The 18075-nt window shown below is 45.2% G+C and overlaps 1 protein-coding gene across 4 annotated transcripts in view; it reads left to right on the top strand.

Moving 5' to 3' along the window:
- The window catches only part of EXOC6 (exocyst complex component 6), a 2769442-nt gene that overhangs the window by 1395896 nt on the left and 1355471 nt on the right, over window positions 1-18075 (top strand). For all 4 annotated transcript variants that reach the window (XM_069611363.1, XM_069611365.1, XM_069611364.1 and 1 more), the window contains exon 12: window positions 13870-13941. In XM_069611363.1, the coding sequence (XP_069467464.1) occupies window positions 13870-13941 (72 nt within the window). The remainder of the gene's footprint in view (window positions 1-13869; window positions 13942-18075) is intronic.

Below are 18075 nucleotides of genomic sequence, written 5' to 3'. Positions count from 1 at the left end.
TATGTTCTGTTCATGCCCGGTAATTGAACGCTTTTGGAGCGATGTGGAACGGAAACTGGCTGAAAAGGAGGTCAAGATCGTAGTGGATACGGTGTGGGCTTGTTTGTTAGGGGGGTTCCCAAGATCAAAGAAGCTAAAGCATGTGAGCAAACTGAAAGATTTAGCATATGTGCTGGCAAAGAGAAGAATCGCTATGGGATGGGAGACATGTCATAGACCGAGGGTGGAGGTGTGGTGGAAAGACTTGCAGAAATGGGCGGAGGCAGAAACCATAGTATGGCAAGAAGCGAGTGATGCCGGGGGGTTGGAGGAGACAGAGTCCCTGATGGCCTGGAAATCGTTAATAGCAGGGCTGTTTGGGTCAATCCGAGACCCAGATGAACCCACGGAAGGGGAGAATCTGGCACAGGATGTAGATATGGAATGTGAAGATGTACAGGCTCGAAATGGGGGGAGGGATAGGGGAAGCAGTGATTCGAAGTAAAATGTACAATGGATCTGTTGATATATGCACTGTCTGTTTGGTTTGTATTGTTTGGTTGGAATTTAATAAAAAATGTTTATATAAAAAAAAAAAGTATCTCTATCGGATCATTAGGCATTAGCTCCCCTGTCCGTCCAGAGTACATTAAAGTCCAATTGCAGCTTCACTTATCACTTCCCTCTCCCTTCTGGTCTTCATTCTCCATCGGCATGTTTTGTAAGTCCATCCACGTGTTCCCATCTTCAGGGGTTTCAAAGAAGACCGCACAATCTTTATGCAGGACCTTCATCTTCGCCGGGTACAGCAACATATATTTGAGATTGGCCGCACGTAACCTCCTTTTAACAGCTCTGTAGCTCATCCTCCGCTTCTGCACCAAAAAGGCATAATCTGGGTACGCTGTGATGAAGCCGACACCCTGTGAATCGTTCCTCCTTTCCGAAAGTGTTCTAGCATCCTCTCCCGGTTTTTGTAATTTAATATCTTTGCAATTATCAGCCGGGGCAGTGCACCAGGTGGTGGTCTCCTTACTAGGGCCCTGAGCGCTCTTTCTACAGTTAACCCTTGGGTGAGTGATCCAGCCCCAATTTTTTGCAAAAGCGTGTCTTCCACATAGTTGGTCGGGTTCAGGCCTTCTTCGCCTTCCGGAAGCCCACTTATACGCACATTATTTCTTCGCACCTGGCCCGCTGCTTCTTCCGTCCTGTTTTCCAGATTCCACACCTGTTGTTTAAGTACGGCTGCTTCTTGCGAGTGTTCCTTGCAGCTGCTTGTATTAGCTTTCACTTCTTTCTCTAATACTCTGGTGCGTTCCATCAATGCTCTGACGTCCTGTCTCAGGAGGTTTACATCTATGTTCATTGGTCGATTTTTAATTCTGCTATTGCCTGTAATATTTGCTGCTCAATCCGCCCCGGTGTTTCACTTTCACGTGTGCCCTGCGTCGTTATTTTTGCTCCGTCTGTCATCTGCATAGGTTTGGCAAATGCTTCTATCGATGGCTGCTTCCCTTTGTTTTTGTTTATTTTTGATGCCATTTAGCACCTTTCGATATACAGCACCTCATCTGCTCCTGTGAGGCAGCCGCTCGATTGTCTCTCAGTAGTGTTGGAGGAGTATGTCTCCTCTCGGTATGGTATTAACGCTTTTCCGTGCCTTGCCCTTTGTCCTCGCACTGCACCGTATCCCTCAGCCCTTTCTCATCGAGGGGAGCTCCATTGCTACCTTTTGCTTCATATGTTTCACATCTGCTCCTTGATTGTGTTTACCGATGACTACTTATTCGATCTGATGGTGGTATCCCTGTATATCTTGTCAACCACCGTGCACCAACCTTTGCACCATCCCTTGCACCATCCATGCACCGCCATCAGCACCACCTTGGCCAGCGCTGTGCAATATGAACCATTCAGGCTGTCCCCCTCCACTGCAATCAGTGTGTGACTAGTCGGCTTTTGTACTTGCCACTTCTTGGTTTGTGCACTCACCCAACCTGCACTATCCTGCTACAGGGAGGTTCTGTGTCCAGCTCTTTGTGCCTAGTTCACCAGTCCGATCCGACATCCCCACTCTTCTTTCCTGGCGCCACCATGTAATCCAGCTCTCTGAGAATTGTACCGGTATCAATTGGAACCCTGTTGCTGCGTACCTGCAAGCGTGCAATTTCCAGGTCCATTCGGTGACAGCCCCAGCGCTGGTGGGCTCACCGTCTACCACTGGGTTGTTCATTTCAATGGTGTCTACCAGTAGCAATTTTCCACCACCTCCTTCAGGTGTCTACCTCAGGGAGATCCCTCGGTTTGGCCCCTGTTAGGTCATTTTCAGTCCGTGTTCATGGCAAAAAGCTGGTACCCGGTATGAACTCCTCCTGATGTAGGTTGGGCAGACGTGATGATCCTGCGGGCATCCAGCATCTCCACTGCACTCCTGAAACCCCCCGTTGTGGCCAACCTGCACTTGTCGTGGATCTGTTTTGTCCCGGTGATGTGCAAGAATACTGTATTCTTCTGCGAAAGTCAGTTTTGCCGGCTCTATTACTGGGCCCGCTCTCCACCGTTCAACACTGGATACATAGTTGCTTGGCCCCGTGTCAGTTTCACAGCAATCCCCGGTTGAGGGATGATTCCGCTTCTTGGCCGTTAGTCCGCTTCGCTCCACAGCTGATTCGGTGAGATGTTAAAGGATAGTTCCGGGACTTTTTTTTTATTGTCCCTACGGGTCGGCCATGTGTTTGTAAGCATAAATCGGTAGATCGTAGGAAACTTTCCTATGGACCTTACCCGACTTTTCGCCCATTATCGCACTCGAAATCAGCCTCCATTTTGTGATAATCCTATCATTCCGCCGCATCGACCTGGCTCACCTGCCTTTGCGGCACTAAATCAAATCCCCCGCCCCTGAAACAGACTTTATCAAAACATTCATATTCCCCGCCTCTATCCGTGACGTGACTGAGCTGCGTAGGCAAACGCGCCCAGGCGTCTTCTACGCGACTCCACACAGACCCCGGAAATCAACACAGATCAGCTCACAATACAGCGCACCACAATTCGGAATATGAAACTGTACTTTGAAATCAAACCGCAAGATTGTAAATGTGGTAAAGTACATTTATTTGACATCAAATGTTTAGAGAATATTCAGCGATTTGCATTTTTATTTGCTCATGTTCCAAAAAGTTCGTATTGAGGAACGCGATGGTCCTTTGCTGTACACAGGGTCTTAGAGCATCTCACAATACAGCGCCACAATTCGGAATGTGAAACCGTGGTTTAAAAGCAAACGGCAAGATTGTACATTTGGCAAAGTACATTTATTGGACATCAAATGTTTAGAGAATATTCAGCGATTTGCATTTTTCTTTGCTCTCGATCCAAATTAGTTCGTCTTGAGGGAAGCGATGTTCGTGTGCAGTACACAGGGTGTTGGTTTACGATAAAAATAAGCTATTCGGTCGCACTGATAATCGCATGGCTGTTCCAACAACAAGGCACTAGGCCACCACAACGGTAGGTATGTTGCATCTAACCGTTAGTACCGCGTAAGGGCATACTTGTACTTGGCGATCGTCCCATAAAATGGTCAGGGTGGTAACGTTGTTCACGCGGAGAAGCAACTGGCGGCTGTAGAAGCCGTCCGCCGGTGTCCGGTACTCGTGACACAGACAGTAGTGAATGATGTACCTAAAAACATAAAAAATGAAATTAGTCTCACCATCAGATCCTTATTAAAATCATAGCGAGGACAGCGCTACTGGGTGTACACAAGTGTTTAAAGGCGTGGCGAGGCAGGGAGGGGGGGGGAGTGGAGTACAAGGTAAGTAGCATAAAATAATAAATAAATAGGGCCAGCTGGTGGCAAGTGCAAGGTAAGTGCAGAACAAGTGCTGGGAAGGGGGGGCTGTAGGATACTGAGACAGTCCCCCAGTGCAGGGGTTGACAGGGAGGCAGTGCAGGTGGAGAGTGGAAGGGCCCAGGACCGAGGTCGCAGACAGTGGACCAGTTGTAGCAGGGGAGAGGGAGAGAGAAAGCAGAAGCAAAGAGGAAGGTTTTGAGGTGCTTCAGTAAAAGCAGATGTTTCTCCTCAAGATAGTGCGCGGTAGAAAACAATATGCCACATAGAACGAACAAGTACAACTGAACCCGTCTTTAAAGCCACTGTATAGTAATGAAATTGCGGTATAAACTCATCAAAAGTTACTTACATTATATTTGCATTTTCCATTGTGTCTCTGTGTAGGGCAGACCCGAAACACCACTCCTTCTTTGCCGACGTTACTTCTTCTAATGAACGTGGCTCATCGTTTCGTTTCTGAAATTTTATTCATTATCTTTTCTTAGTCTTTCAGGATGGTCCCGGCCTGTCAAGGTCAAATCACAATAGAACCTTATACTGGGTCGTGGGCCGTTCCGCCACCCGAGCAAAACATCAAAGCAGCTGACCTTCACTTTGAGCGAGCACACATTTCTAGTTAGCTCCAGTTAGTGTAAGGGCATCTTGTCTGCGTGCCTTTTTTTTTATTGTCCCTATGGGTCGGCCATGTGTTTGTAATACGGAAACATTCTATAATTTTTGTAAAAATGATTTATATTACTGTTTGGTTTAATTGCAATGGGCCTGCAACATGAGGAGACTCGAGAGAACAGACAATCAAATTACAATCATTTAAACCGTGATGTGTATTTCTCAATGAGCTCTGCTTTAGGTGGACATGGAACAGAGGCAATGTTGGGTGGCAATGCAGTTGTCCCCTGCATAGGTTCGTTCACCACTCCATGTATGTGCCTATCGAGGACATCTACGATAAGTCTCTCAATAAACTCATATTGCATATCCTCAAACACTGGTTTGATCACCCATTGTTTACTTCTTTTAGTGAAGGCCTTATTGTAGCGAAGCGTCCCTAAAGTTCCGGTCGTCCTACTTTGTTGACGGCCAACATTATGGTTATGTGCCAAGACCGCTAGAAGAGTCCGATTTATCATGCCTTCCATGCCAAAATGCAATCTTTTGGGCCTGTACTTTAGGCACATATTGTGGAACACCTCCAAATCTCCTGTGTGGCAGAATTCCGTGAGTCCCCTCAAATCTCTTGTTATAGTTTTATCAAATACAATCTTTTCAATGGCCTTGTGAGTGGGTGATGAAGGAATCAACCACTTCTTCTTCCGTGCCTCCTCTGTGGACAAATGGCCATGTTCACATTTGTGGAAATGCTCATTTGTCGACCATCGATGTACGTTGCTACAGTGCAACATTACTGACCGCCATTTTTCCAGTAGAATTTCCAACGACCCTTCACATGTTTTTGAGCTCCACCAAAGATGGTTGCTGATTGACTTGGACCACTGTGAAATACCTTGCATATCTTTTTTTTTTCCTGCAGCCGACAATTTTTTATTGATTGTTTTTGCAAGATGCCATACGTCAAATTGGTGATTTATATTTTTGTACTCTTCTCTCATTGTCTTGGCAATTGAAACGTGTCTGTCCGTGGCTATCAGGTCGATCACCATTCCCCGCGATTGTAGTTCTTGCAATGATGCTACAAAGCCAACTTTCTCCATGGCCACTGAGGATGTACTTTGTGACACCTGCACGACCACCGAACTCACAATTTTCTTACTTTCCATGTCCTGAAAGTGGTAGGTGCAGTACTTGGCTGAAAATCCTGGGCTGTCGCACTGTCCATCACCGGCTAGCCTGAAGCGTTTGCCCGCGAATGTACTTTCCATTGACATTTTTTCCATTCTCCAAGCTTCGCTGATGGCTGGAAATAGATAATCGGTTTGGTATTTGTAGAACTGACTTTTCGCAATGAAATGGATTCCCACAAACTGAAAGAAATACTGTAACTTTTTAAAACTTGAACCACTAAAAAGTGCGGCCGCTGCACAAAGTAGATTGCCTGCTGGCAGTTGCCCCAGCATGGGTTGTGCAGACCATGCGAACGGATGATATTGTGTACAGGTGGCATGTATTTTAAGGTTAGTGCCTCGAATTGCACGAGTCACATTAATCAATGGCTCCCCACATACTTCCCCACCAACCCAATGCCCACATTTCATCATCATAATAATATCCATCAAACAGCTATCGAATACAATGAATTTGGCCTCTTTCCTTATACTGTCACTCTGCATCCCAGCTGGTTCGGCCTGTAACGTTGAGGACATGTCACTCGCATGAAAGGTACAATCTCTGATATCGTCTTCCGCTATGCTGAGTGATATTGATGGTGTTTCATTGTCGTCCACTTCATTCTCTTCCATTGCAACATCTGTTCCTTGTCCGGAGATGGGAGAAAAAAACAATGTCTTCAACTTTCGCGCGCTCTTATTTTTTGCGGGTGTGGATTCTGTGAATTGATCTCCGACTGCATCCAAACTACCAGGAGGACATTCACTATCAATGGCTGGTGGTGGTATAGCTCCGTTGTCAATCACTTCATATTCTTCCCATTGGCACGATGCATCTCCAGTCTCAAGTCCCTGCCAAAAGGTTTGACAAGCAACATCTCTCGTTCGCTTCACTGTCTGTGTAGATCTAGTTCTTACACCCACTCGCAACTAGAGGACAGATTAGAAAAGGGATGTTCAGTTTAAACACAACTTACAGTATTGAACTATTGACAGTGAAAGACAACATAATATAGTGAACAGGACACTAACCTTCTTTTGCTTTCTTTTCTTTGAAACTTTCTTGCCTCGAACTTCAACATCTGGACGCTGTTGCTCCGACTCGTGTGTGCATGTCTCCACTTCCTCTCGCGCTGCAACGACTATATTTTCATGATAAGCACATCCATCACTCACTGAGGCTCCATCGACTCCCTGAAACATAGAACTTTCATTAGTATGTATAATAATATTGAAAACACAAAATGTACTTGGGGACCAATACCCATACGTACATCTCAATAGCAAAACACGAATGAACGCATTGTGTAGAACATTCAAACGACAATAGTTCACGCATTGTTGATCTAGTTAGATTGAACTGTCAAGATCCATACCTCGGGCTCCGCATAGACTTCCATTGATGATATTATTGAAGATGACGCTTCAGCAACTCCCTGAAACACAGTAATTGCATTAGTATGGTTTTCTATTTTGTTTAAAAGAACATAAACTTTCTGCAGGCGTCAACGGCTCATCTAAATAGACCTGCACAAATGATCAGTTGTCTAAAATAAATAATGGATATCTAAATATGATTCGATTTGCTCCATCGTTGGAAGTGTCACCACCCAGAGATCTGCATCAACTACTAGGGGTGATGTTCTTGTTGAAGAAGCTCCGTCAGCTCACTGAAACATAGTACTTGCGTTAATAAAGAAGGAAGTATAGCGGATGTAATCACGTCATTTGATCTCGCATGATTGATCTGTCAGTATCCATACCTCGAAATGCATAAGAACATCAAGGGACGCTGTAACTGCGGTGCACACTTCTGCAAGCTGTTGCGCCGACCCGTAACTGCATGCTCCCCCTTCTTCTTGGACTAATGCTCCATCGACTCCCTGAAACATAGGACTTTCATTAGTAATGAACACAATATTGAAAAAAGAAGACACATAGGAGGGCGACGACAGAAGGACATACCAATGGCTAAAAACGAAAGAAACATTGTGTGTAACAATCACGCTACAAGAATGCAAGATCTGATGATCTCCATCGATGGAACTGTCCGGAAACGTACCTCGAGCATCTGAGTGACATCTACGGTTGTCGTCAATGCGTTGGACTCCTCAGCATCTCCCTGAAAGACAGTACTTGCATTATTTTGGATAACAATAATTATAACTGAAAACAAAGACTAGAGGACGAGTACTGTGGTGTACCATTAGGTAAAATGATTACACGATCAATTAAAACTATTGATTTACATGCCTAAAACAAGTCAGTGTCAGAATAGCTAAGTAAGATTACCCGATAGGTGCTTGAAGTGGCTGATGACTGCAATAACGACACGGATGGAGAATCTTCCGCCTTCATATTGAGTGGATACATAAATGGGGAAATTATTGTTAGCTAATGCTACACACTACCGCAAGGCCGAGAGACAAATACGTAAACTTGACTCACCAGTGGAGGGATGTGGACGAATAGAGTGGGAATAGCGGTTGAGAGCAATTTTCGCCTCGCTCGCGGTGTTTTCTTCTTTATTAGCAATGATGTGGAGTACATGTCTGGGCTAAAGTGCCTGCTGCAGATGCGGTATCGATCACCCCTCTTGTCCGCAAAGACTTCAAGGACTCTACTTTCTAGCTCAGAGGCTGGATATCCGCAATATCGGACCCATTCTCTTATCTGATCTATTGTCTTAGGGAAAACATGCATTATAGTATCTTCAGATTTGTTATGGGTCTTCGAAGGGCAACCGCCAATGGAACAGGCAGGCATTATGGAAAGTTCTGAAAAGTAAAGATCAACAATTCTCTATGAATACCAATGTGTTAAAACATTAAATGACACATAAAAGGTTCAATGCAAGGTCCGTTTTGGTTCTTGGAACTATACACGTTATTCACATGCGGATAAGTATTTCAATAACTTTCAAAAAATAGAAAAAGTAATTTGACTAAACTCAGAACATGTGACTAGTTCCTTGCATGTACTGTCGTGAATGAAAAGAAAACATGGATGCAATTTGATGACTACTAGCAAATAGATATAAATTAAAAAATTGGACGCAAAATGATTATGGTACATGGACTTACCTTGACGAACAAACAGTTAGATGCAGGGATCAGAGTAGTTTCTTGTCGTAGAACAGGGAGCAGTTCACAGGTTGCAAACTGACGAGTTTGCTCAAAGTGGTCACGGAAGTTCACAGAGACGAAGAGCAGATAACCAGCACCTTCACGGGTTGACTAGCAAAGCGCAAAGAAGTTCTCATTAGAAATATGAAGTGGGTTATAAAGAATTCGAAACAGGGGTGTGTTTGTGAATGAATGACGTGTATATGTCGTGGCATTATGCGGTCTGCAGGGGGCCGTCCAGCGTGAGGGGGGATGCTTGGCAGGAGACACAGGGTCTGGAGGTAGACATGGGAACAACAAACCCATGCTCTATAGACCACTTTGAAGTGTACATGGTCTTTGGCACCTCTTGGCCTTTATCGCTCCCTGACAGCTCCACTTGCCAGCAGCGCAAGTACCCCGGTGCGAACTGCCTTTGATAGGGCGGGGGGTGGATCGGGGCGGTGGTCGTGCAGACAAGACACAGGAAGACTCGTGAATGGAGACACACTTATGTGGATTGCAGGGGGCCGTCCAGCGTGAGGGGGGATGCTTGGCAGGAGACACGGGGTCTGGAGGTAGACATGGGAACAACAACCCATGCTCTATAGACCACTTTGAAGTGTACATGGTCTTTGGCACCTCTTGGCCTTTATCGCTCCCTGACAGCTCCACTTGCCAGCACAAGTACCCCGGTGCGAACTGCCTTTGATAGGGCGGGGGGGTGGATCGGGGCGGTGGTCGTGCAGACAAGACCCGTTTGCCGCAGGGCCTCACCAAGGAGAGGCCATCTAACTGAATGTAAGAGGATGGCTGCAGGATCTACTACATGGAAGGCAGGGGGGTGAGTTTATAAATACCTCACCCTCCCAGGAGAATATATGGGGGTCATCTCTGTACCCGGTGCCCAAAAAGAGGATTTATTATGATCAACCATATTTATTATTTACCTATAACCATGTTTTGTTTCAATAAAATCCAACAGCTTTTTATTGCCAACGCTTGATGCCAACCCACAAAATAATATATGTATGACTGCTGCATATATGGGTTCAACGGTTATGTGGATTGAAGGTGTGCGGCCAGCGTGAGGGAGGATGCTGGCCGGAGACATGTGGTGTGACAAGACAAGGCACTGGAAGGCTATTCAACGGAGACACACTAGATTCATTTAAAAAATCAAAACAACCATTGCTAAAATATATGTTGGGCTTTATTTTAGATTTTAGTTAAACATAAATAATAAACATTACACATTGTAAAGTTGAGGTTGCAGCACATCGAGGGAAAATCCGCGGTATTGTCCACTGTCACTGGGGAAATGTTGTCTAATGGCAAGTACCGCACAGGCAGGTATTACTCTCCGAACGCGGTGTCCGAGCCTCCCGTGAAGCCACCAAGTGAAGCAACGATAGGCCACCAGCCTGTACCACCTGTGAAAAAAAAAGATGCAAACTGTATTAAACTGACCAAACTTTCTTATCAATGTCGATTCAGGTAACACATGTCATTTTTCTTAGAAAAAAATTATATCTAGAAAATGCACTATATGGAACCAATTTACATGCGTTCGAATGATATGTAAATGTAATTTTATATGTGGGAGACGACCATGAAATAGTGGTGGCATCACTGACATCACAAACAGAGTATACTTACTCGTTACTCGGATTACGCGGACGAACAGTGCCACGAAGTTCGTGCATAAGCACCATCATCATCCTCAACACTGTCCGTGAGAGGCAGGCTTCCCTGAACTCTGGCAGCTCGGTGATGCATTGCGGACTTTGCTCGCCTTCCTGCAGACTTTGCTCGCTTTCCGAAATGTAGGCCAAGCACCCGGAATTTTCACGGCAGCAGCAGTTCTCCTCCTCAGTTGGCATTAGCTCGCACCGATTGCACGTGCACCAGGTGGAGACGCCGTCCATGCGACATGGTCCAGGCTCTTCATCCGTTGACTGGTCCTCCCAACTGCCGTCCGAATCCCCATCGTTTTCGCGTGCTTGCCTTTCCAGTAGTTCCTCCTCGGTGTACTCGGGCTCGTACATATACGGCATTATTGTGGCCATTGTGCGGTAAAGATAGTAAAATAATTTACAGAGATGGTACAGGTGTTCACACGGGCTACAAGCGGCGAAGGTAGCTGACCAGAGCACTGAAACGAGTCACAGAATACTCAAAGTAACACAGAGAGAGGAATGGAATCGAAAATCTGCTGCTGTATGTTGTGAAACGGTCTGTTTATACTTATTGGGGAAAGAGGCGTCCTGCCATTTCCATGGCAACACGTCAATAGCTGAGGCGCAGCGATTGTTGACACGAGACGTGCTTGAAATGGGCAGTACGCGTCTGCTGATGTCAGGCTCAGGGGCGGGGGATTTGATTTAGTGCCGCAAAGGCAGGTGAGCCAGGTCGATGCGGCGGAATGATAGGATTATCACAAAATGGAGGCTGATTTCGAGTGCGATAATGGGCGAAAAGTCGGGTAAGGTCCATAGGAAAGTTTCCTACGATCTACCGATTTATGCTTACAAACACATGGCCGACCCGTAGGGACAATAAAAAAAAAGTCCCGGAACTATCCTTTAAATTACACTTTCGTTTTGATCTTGGTCTGCGGCTATTTGGGATTCCGCGATATCTCCAAGGCCTTCAGAAAATGACCCTGCGGCCCCGAGCGCTCGTTTATCTCCCTTCTGTGTGGGAAAGTTGATAGTCTCCTGCTCATTCTTTCGGCACACAAATATGCTCTCCTGTGCCTCCCGAGCACTTGTGGCTCTGCGTAGCCCCCAGCTGGCTCTCCCCCATGCCGCTGCAGGCTCTTTCGCTCTGCGCAGCCTTGTACACAGCTGCAGTCTTTTATTTAATTTCACTGTTCCAATCCTCCAGTCATCCAACGGCCGATCCCGCTACAGTAATGCTTCAGCCGGCTCTCACTGTTGTGGTAGAGCTGTCCATCGGCCATTCTCTTTATTCTAAAAACACTACCTTGTTTTGTCCGCCAGTCGATTTATACAAACTCCTACAGCTTGCAGATAATTCCTCGTGTTGTGAATGTCACCGGGCGTACGACCGCGTATACCTCATATGTTCATGCCTCTGTAGATTCCGTTTGACACTGCACAATAGGCTCGAAAAGCGTTATTTTTCCTAGGATCGCCGGCGGATCAGCAGGAGCGCCAAGGAATCCCAACCTATCCCGTGGCCATGTAGCCACGCCCGGTCCTTCCTGGATTAGGTTGAGGAGATATGAAATGCTCTCCCTGTCCAGGCGTTACAGGGTAAGGATTTAAGTCATTGAGGGTCCATGTCAGGCCCTTACACAGGGAATGGGTGCACGCCTTGCGTGGTGTCTCCTCACAATCCTCCTCTCCAATGCCTCTTGTTTCCTTTGGTGGTCCTCCAGCCTCTTCAGCTCTATGTATGCATGGAGCAGCTTCATGTCGTTGCTGACTGCGATCATTGGCAGCATGGTTGTGTAGGGAAGTGAGTTTGTGGAAGGTGTGGCCTTTTTGTACTCCTCCAGGATGAATTGGGTGCACTTGCGTACAATGGGTGCACCTGTGGCCTCATTTCCCACACATGAATGCATTTACCACCTGCTTTCAGGTGGAGGTTTCTTCGCCTAGATTTTTTACCAGCAAATCTAAGGCAGCGATACCATTGCATTGTGCCAGTATTACCGGTGCAGGCTTCAGGCCCATCCAGTATTTGCGGTGCCGTCAATACCGGTGCCAGCAATTCCAGATGCGTTGATACCAGCACAGGTTATTCTCACAACTGTGTTCCGGTACACCCATAATTAGCCGGTCCTGTAAAAGTGCTTGTAAACGTTATTTCTGGCATTTTTGCGCATCATAACAAGTCTGGCGGTATCCGTGCCAGAAAAACCGGCAGGCTGCCGCCAGACCCGAAATACCATTCCGCCTCTGTGATTGCCGGAATCACTGGGGCAATACAACCCCGGTGACCCAGTAATTCCAGAGGCGGAATTCCGTAAATCCCCATTCCCACTCCATGGGGATGAGGACAATGGAAACACCAGTTCCGTCTACGATGGAGCCAGTGTTTCCATTTCCGCCTGCAGGCGAGTTGCGTTACTCCCGCCAGGTCAGACCGGACGGGAGTGACACCTCCCGCATGCAGAACTCGGAATAAAACGGTCTGGAAACAACTGTTGCGGCAGATTTACAGCCACCATTGTTTCCGGACCGGCAGGGTCATAAGGAGGCCCATTGTCTTGTTTTTTTTGGAATGTGTACATTCTTGCATTTTGGTAATCGGGTGCATCACAAATGAGTGCATTTTGTTTTTTTAAATTGTATTTCTTGTTGAAAGTTATCAACAAAATCAAGAATGTCAAACCTCAAATTAATTTCTAGTATATTGAGACGTTGAATCTTGCTTTAATTTTGTCAGTTTGCTCTGTGCATTCAGAAAGGACTTTTTATGCATGGTGTATCAGTAGTTTCATCACATTGTTTGAAGCAGTTATCAAACTACTCTCCCAGTGATTAACAGATAATTATGACCCTTAATAGAAGAAAGGTGCACATTTTGAGGCCTCTTGTTAACCATTTGGCTTTCAGGTATTTGGCAAGAGTAGTCATTTCCCACCGTTTCTTGATTTCTTTTTTTGGAGAGACTCTAATTTTAATTCATTTGATTCTCAAACCTTCCTGTTTGGATAATCCCTAGCCAGCTGACTGAACATCTGTGGTTTGGAGAAAGTACACTTTTTTGTTCTTGTCTGCTTTCAAGATTGTCTTACATTTTCCAGATACATATGTATATGTGGTGTTATAAATTCTTCACTCAATTACAGATATGGTATGAATAATGTAGACTGGGACCTCATATAGGAAGTACATGCAAATAATGGGGAATTTCTGAGTTTCCGCTTATGCAGTGGATGTAACTCGGCTTTGATACCAATTATAATATAAAATGACAGTGAATGTATGAGGCGCAATAAAGAAAACGGTATAAGAAATCTGAATTAGTAGAATGACATTCCTTAAATGTTTTAATGGAAATTGAAAAGATACATAAATAAATTAAAAAGAATACTGTTGATGGACGTTTGCAACAATGGAAGAATCTTGTTCCGTTTCATTAATTGATACGTTCTGTTTCCTTGCAGTCATATTGCACTGATCCTGATCTAGTCCTGGAGCTCAAGAATTTGATAGTTGTTTTTGCTGATACTTTGCAGGTGGGTGTTTTAGCTATATAACAAATGTATTGTATTTAGTGCGCAGGAACATGCTTTTGTCCTTTTAAAAGAAAGCTTTTTTCAGCTTTTTAATGTTCATGTACGCTTTCAGTATTTCACTTCATATAGCTGTGTTTGAAATGTTTTTGTATTGCATATTATTTGTTTTACATATTTGTTTATGCTGTACTAATACAAGTTATAGGTAGACAGGCACATTTGATGGTCTTGGTAGTATTATTTTTGCTGCCAAATTTTTTTGCCAAAAAGGCTACCTATGCTTCTTCTTTTTCCCTATTTGTACCTTACGTTCCCTTAACTGAAACATCAGCGAGATGACCACAGGCACATATTTGAGTTCTTTAGTCTAGAAAATGAAAGAAAACCTTTTCCCTGATACTTTTTTGCAGTGTTGTTAGCCCTTGTGTCTTATTGGTTTTTATCACCTGCTCAACTCCAATGTTATTGCTTGAAAGTTGATCAATGGCAATCTGCCACCCTTTTCATTGTTTCTATTTTCGCACATGTCTGAGGTGTGTTTTTTCTTTCATCGCTGGAAGCCTTTATAAAAATAGTGGTAACCTTCAGGTGTTGGAGAATGTGACCTAAAGATGTCAGTGAATTATAACTGTGACTACTGTGTATTGTCTGATACCAAAGCAAAAACTCTGAGTGTGCAGTGTATGAGATGTCCAGGTGAGACAAGAAAGATGCACTTCTAATACCTTTTCTTTTCAAAATAAGTATAATGGAAACATTGAGGTGATCCCAGGTCTGACTTTTGAGATGAGACAATGAGCCCCTTTAAGTAAAGGAAGACATCGATTCCTACCATTCCTTGACTTGATGCTTCAAGAATTAGTTTGAAAATTCCAGCTTGGAGTCACAGCCCCTAAGTCTTCATCTGTAGTGGGAGCTGCATTGTGGATTTCAACCAATTGATTGGATTTGATTTGATTTTGGTATTTACACAACACTAGCAACTCTCATGCATCAAGGCACTGTGGCGAACCAGAAAAAGGACTCGGACTACACTGTGCCATGTGGTGGCTCACTCTTGGTTTATTAATGATGAGCCTATTGTCCTGTCCTTCACGGATCTGAGCACCACCTTTGACAACGTCAGTCGTAATAAGCTTTTGTGTTTGCTCAGATCCATGAATTGTCCAGGTCCACTGACCGATCTCCTGGAGAGATTGTATTCTTCCACGGTGGCCTGTGTGTGGAGCGGGGTGCAGGGATGATGAAATGCTTTTTCCTGGAGCGAGGGGTGCGCCAGGGCTGCTTGCTGGCCCCCCTTCTGTTTGTACAACAATGGTCTTTATGCCCATTTACTTAATTCCACCTCAGGTGTCACAGGTTGGGTAGTTGGCTCATGCCTTTACAGGCTTATGCAGACAACACGTTTTTGCTCTACTGAACTCCAAGAGCCTTGCAGCACCTGATCGATGATTATTCTTCATTAATAGATTAATTGGACCTAAAGGTTAATGCCCAAAAATAAACAATCATGGCCTCCAGTAGGGGGATGTGCCCACCAAAATTTCAGATCTAGTTTAGTAAGGGGGTTCTGATCCCCAGAGTCTCCAGCTTCGACTATCTGGGGGGTAAATTTCCTTCAAACTTTAGTGCTGAATCCCATGTTATCAAACCGTCTGCAATGTTCAAACAGGCTATAGGGGGGGTGGCACGAGCTATGGACATGTTCAAAGCTAAACTGGTCAAGCTGGTGCTGTGAGAAACCTGAAGGTGTCTCACCCTCTAGTTCCCAGGGTTCTGCCGTCCAGGTGGCCAGGACACAGCCATCGCTTTTGGATCCTTTTCCTGGGGGTGGACCAGTGCGGGAGGATCACCTGGATGAGGCATTCTCGGGGAGTGGAAGTGGGACACCGGAGGGTGAGGCGTGGGTTCACCTTCCTTGTAACACCTTTTCCCCATCCTACTAGGTAGGATACCTAGGAACTCAACACCCCTGCTTTTTCCGACACAAACATTGTTTCATGGACAGCTCACTGTGAGAGAAAATGGACTAACACCCGAGCCGTATACCTGACATGTCCCAACACAAGGGTCAGGCAGAGTCAGGCAATTACTGATAATACCACAAACCTGACTTCCATCACACTTCCCCACACAGATAAAAGGTGGACCATGAAAGCACACTCTGAGCAAGCCAAAACACACAAGAAAGCAGCAGTTCCAAGATGGCAGTTTAATATGAGGAGGCAGTCGGCAAGACCAGAAGGATTTGCAAGGGAGAAGTTGCCTGTGGCCTTTTCAGGAGGAAACCCGCTACTTGCAAGAGCCCTCGAGAATAGGAAATATAAGACCGGAATTAAAGCTGAAGAAAGGTGCATTGTGTGTCGAAGGTACCTCGGGCTCTCCTGCATCGATAGCCGAGGCGGAGAGGAGCACTTTCCGCTGTAATGCATTCCCCGGTTCCCACAACAAAGCAGCGCCAGTAAAGTCAGCACAGCCGGTGAGTCAGAGAGACTTATAGCAGACCGGTCTGTGTTAGAACCAAGGTGCAAGCGGCAACACTGTATAAAGAGAACCGTGTGTAAAACATTGGCGATGAGCGACGCAAGTATAATTGGAACTGAAGAAGTAATTGAACTTTGTGATTGAACTTTGTGAGGTAACCCAAGATACCGTATACAGAGTGGTCCGGCACCATGTGGGTGCTCACTCGAAGGTGTCTGTTAGGTATCCAGCTGAAAGTGTAGAATTGTGAACTGTACATCCAAGAGGTCCTGCAACGGGTTAAGCCAAACCCTGTGCACATTTGAAAGTCTTCGATAGCTAATAGGAACTTTAATTGATCTGAGCCCGCTGAGGGAGACTAATTGTGTAAAAGGTATCTGAGCCTGACTGATGGAGTTCCGGGGTGATCCATGAGTCACCTGAGAAGGGATTGTGGAAGAAAAAGGGATATGAGCCCGGCTGAGGGGGCTCCAGGTTGAAAAGTGAATTGCCCTACATGAATATTTGGAAAGGAACTTTTTGTTTGTTTGATTCATCAGGCCCTCTGAAGCAAGAGACTTTTGATAGCTTAAGAGACTTGGGCATAGAAGGCCCTGACGCTTGTAATGGAACTGTCCTCGTGCCGAAGAAGCCCAAGTGTGCTATGCTCAAGTGAACTGCCTTGTCCTGTGATGAAAACGTGGGGAAGAGAGGCCAAAGGCCTGAACATCCTGATTTATCATTTTGTGAACACTTCTTTCTTTTTCATGAACATTACCCCACCCTAGTTGTAACTTAGCGGTAAGGATTGGCCCTTTTATTTTGACGAGACTCCACTAGGACTGCATTATTATTATTTGATGGTCGTAGCTTGCTCCCATCTTAGATTTAGATAAAAATAAAGTTCAATAAACACCCTTGAACTGTGGTTACTTGTGTCCGTCTTACTTTGATAACGTGCCTTCCTTACAGTGATCAAGGTTTATAATGGGAAAGCTATTTCTGTTGCTAGGTATGGCATGGAGCTATGGGGACATAGTAATGTTGAGTCTACTCAGGTGGTGGAGAATACTTTTCTGAAACGAGTATTGGGGAGTCAACGATAGCCCCCGGATTTTGCAGTGCACCAGGAATTGGGCTGCAGGTTTATTAGTGATTTTATTGCAGCTCAGCCTGTAAATCATTGGCTCGGAGTTTGGGGGAACAGTAAAGCTGGTTTAACCCATGAGCTAATTTAACACTTGGTATCTAGGAACCCCCACTTGAAGATTCCCTGGCTTAGGCATGTAAAAGCAAGGCTGTCAGAAGTAGAAATGGCGCAGTGTTTTTACATGACAGATGTTAAGCCACGCAATGTTCAGAGATCTATTAAAGTAAGGGCATTCCAGCGTATTCTGGATAAGAGGGAGTTATTTGAGATCCAGAGGCCCGCCACCAGGAAACATGCGATTATTGCAAAGTCCATATCTCCAAAAATATTTTAAATGGGCATAGAACCCTTCTGAGCGCATTGTTATTACCACGGTATGTTTCAATTGTATCCATTTAAGAGCATTGATGGCGGCCTGTTCCAATGGGAAACCAATCATGTATTTTTTGCGATGCGCCAAAGGAAGACCTGGCCCATTTTTTACTGTTTGGCCCAGCTTTCTCATTCATCAGAGAGCGCAC

Source organism: Ambystoma mexicanum, chromosome 8 (genome assembly GCF_040938575.1).
Source record: "Ambystoma mexicanum isolate Mex_15411 chromosome 8, UKY_AmexF1_1, whole genome shotgun sequence".
Taxonomy (NCBI): Eukaryota; Metazoa; Chordata; class Amphibia; order Caudata; family Ambystomatidae; genus Ambystoma; species Ambystoma mexicanum.
The sequence above is the reverse complement of the archived record's forward strand: the minus strand, read 5'-3'. Positions and strand labels throughout refer to the sequence as shown.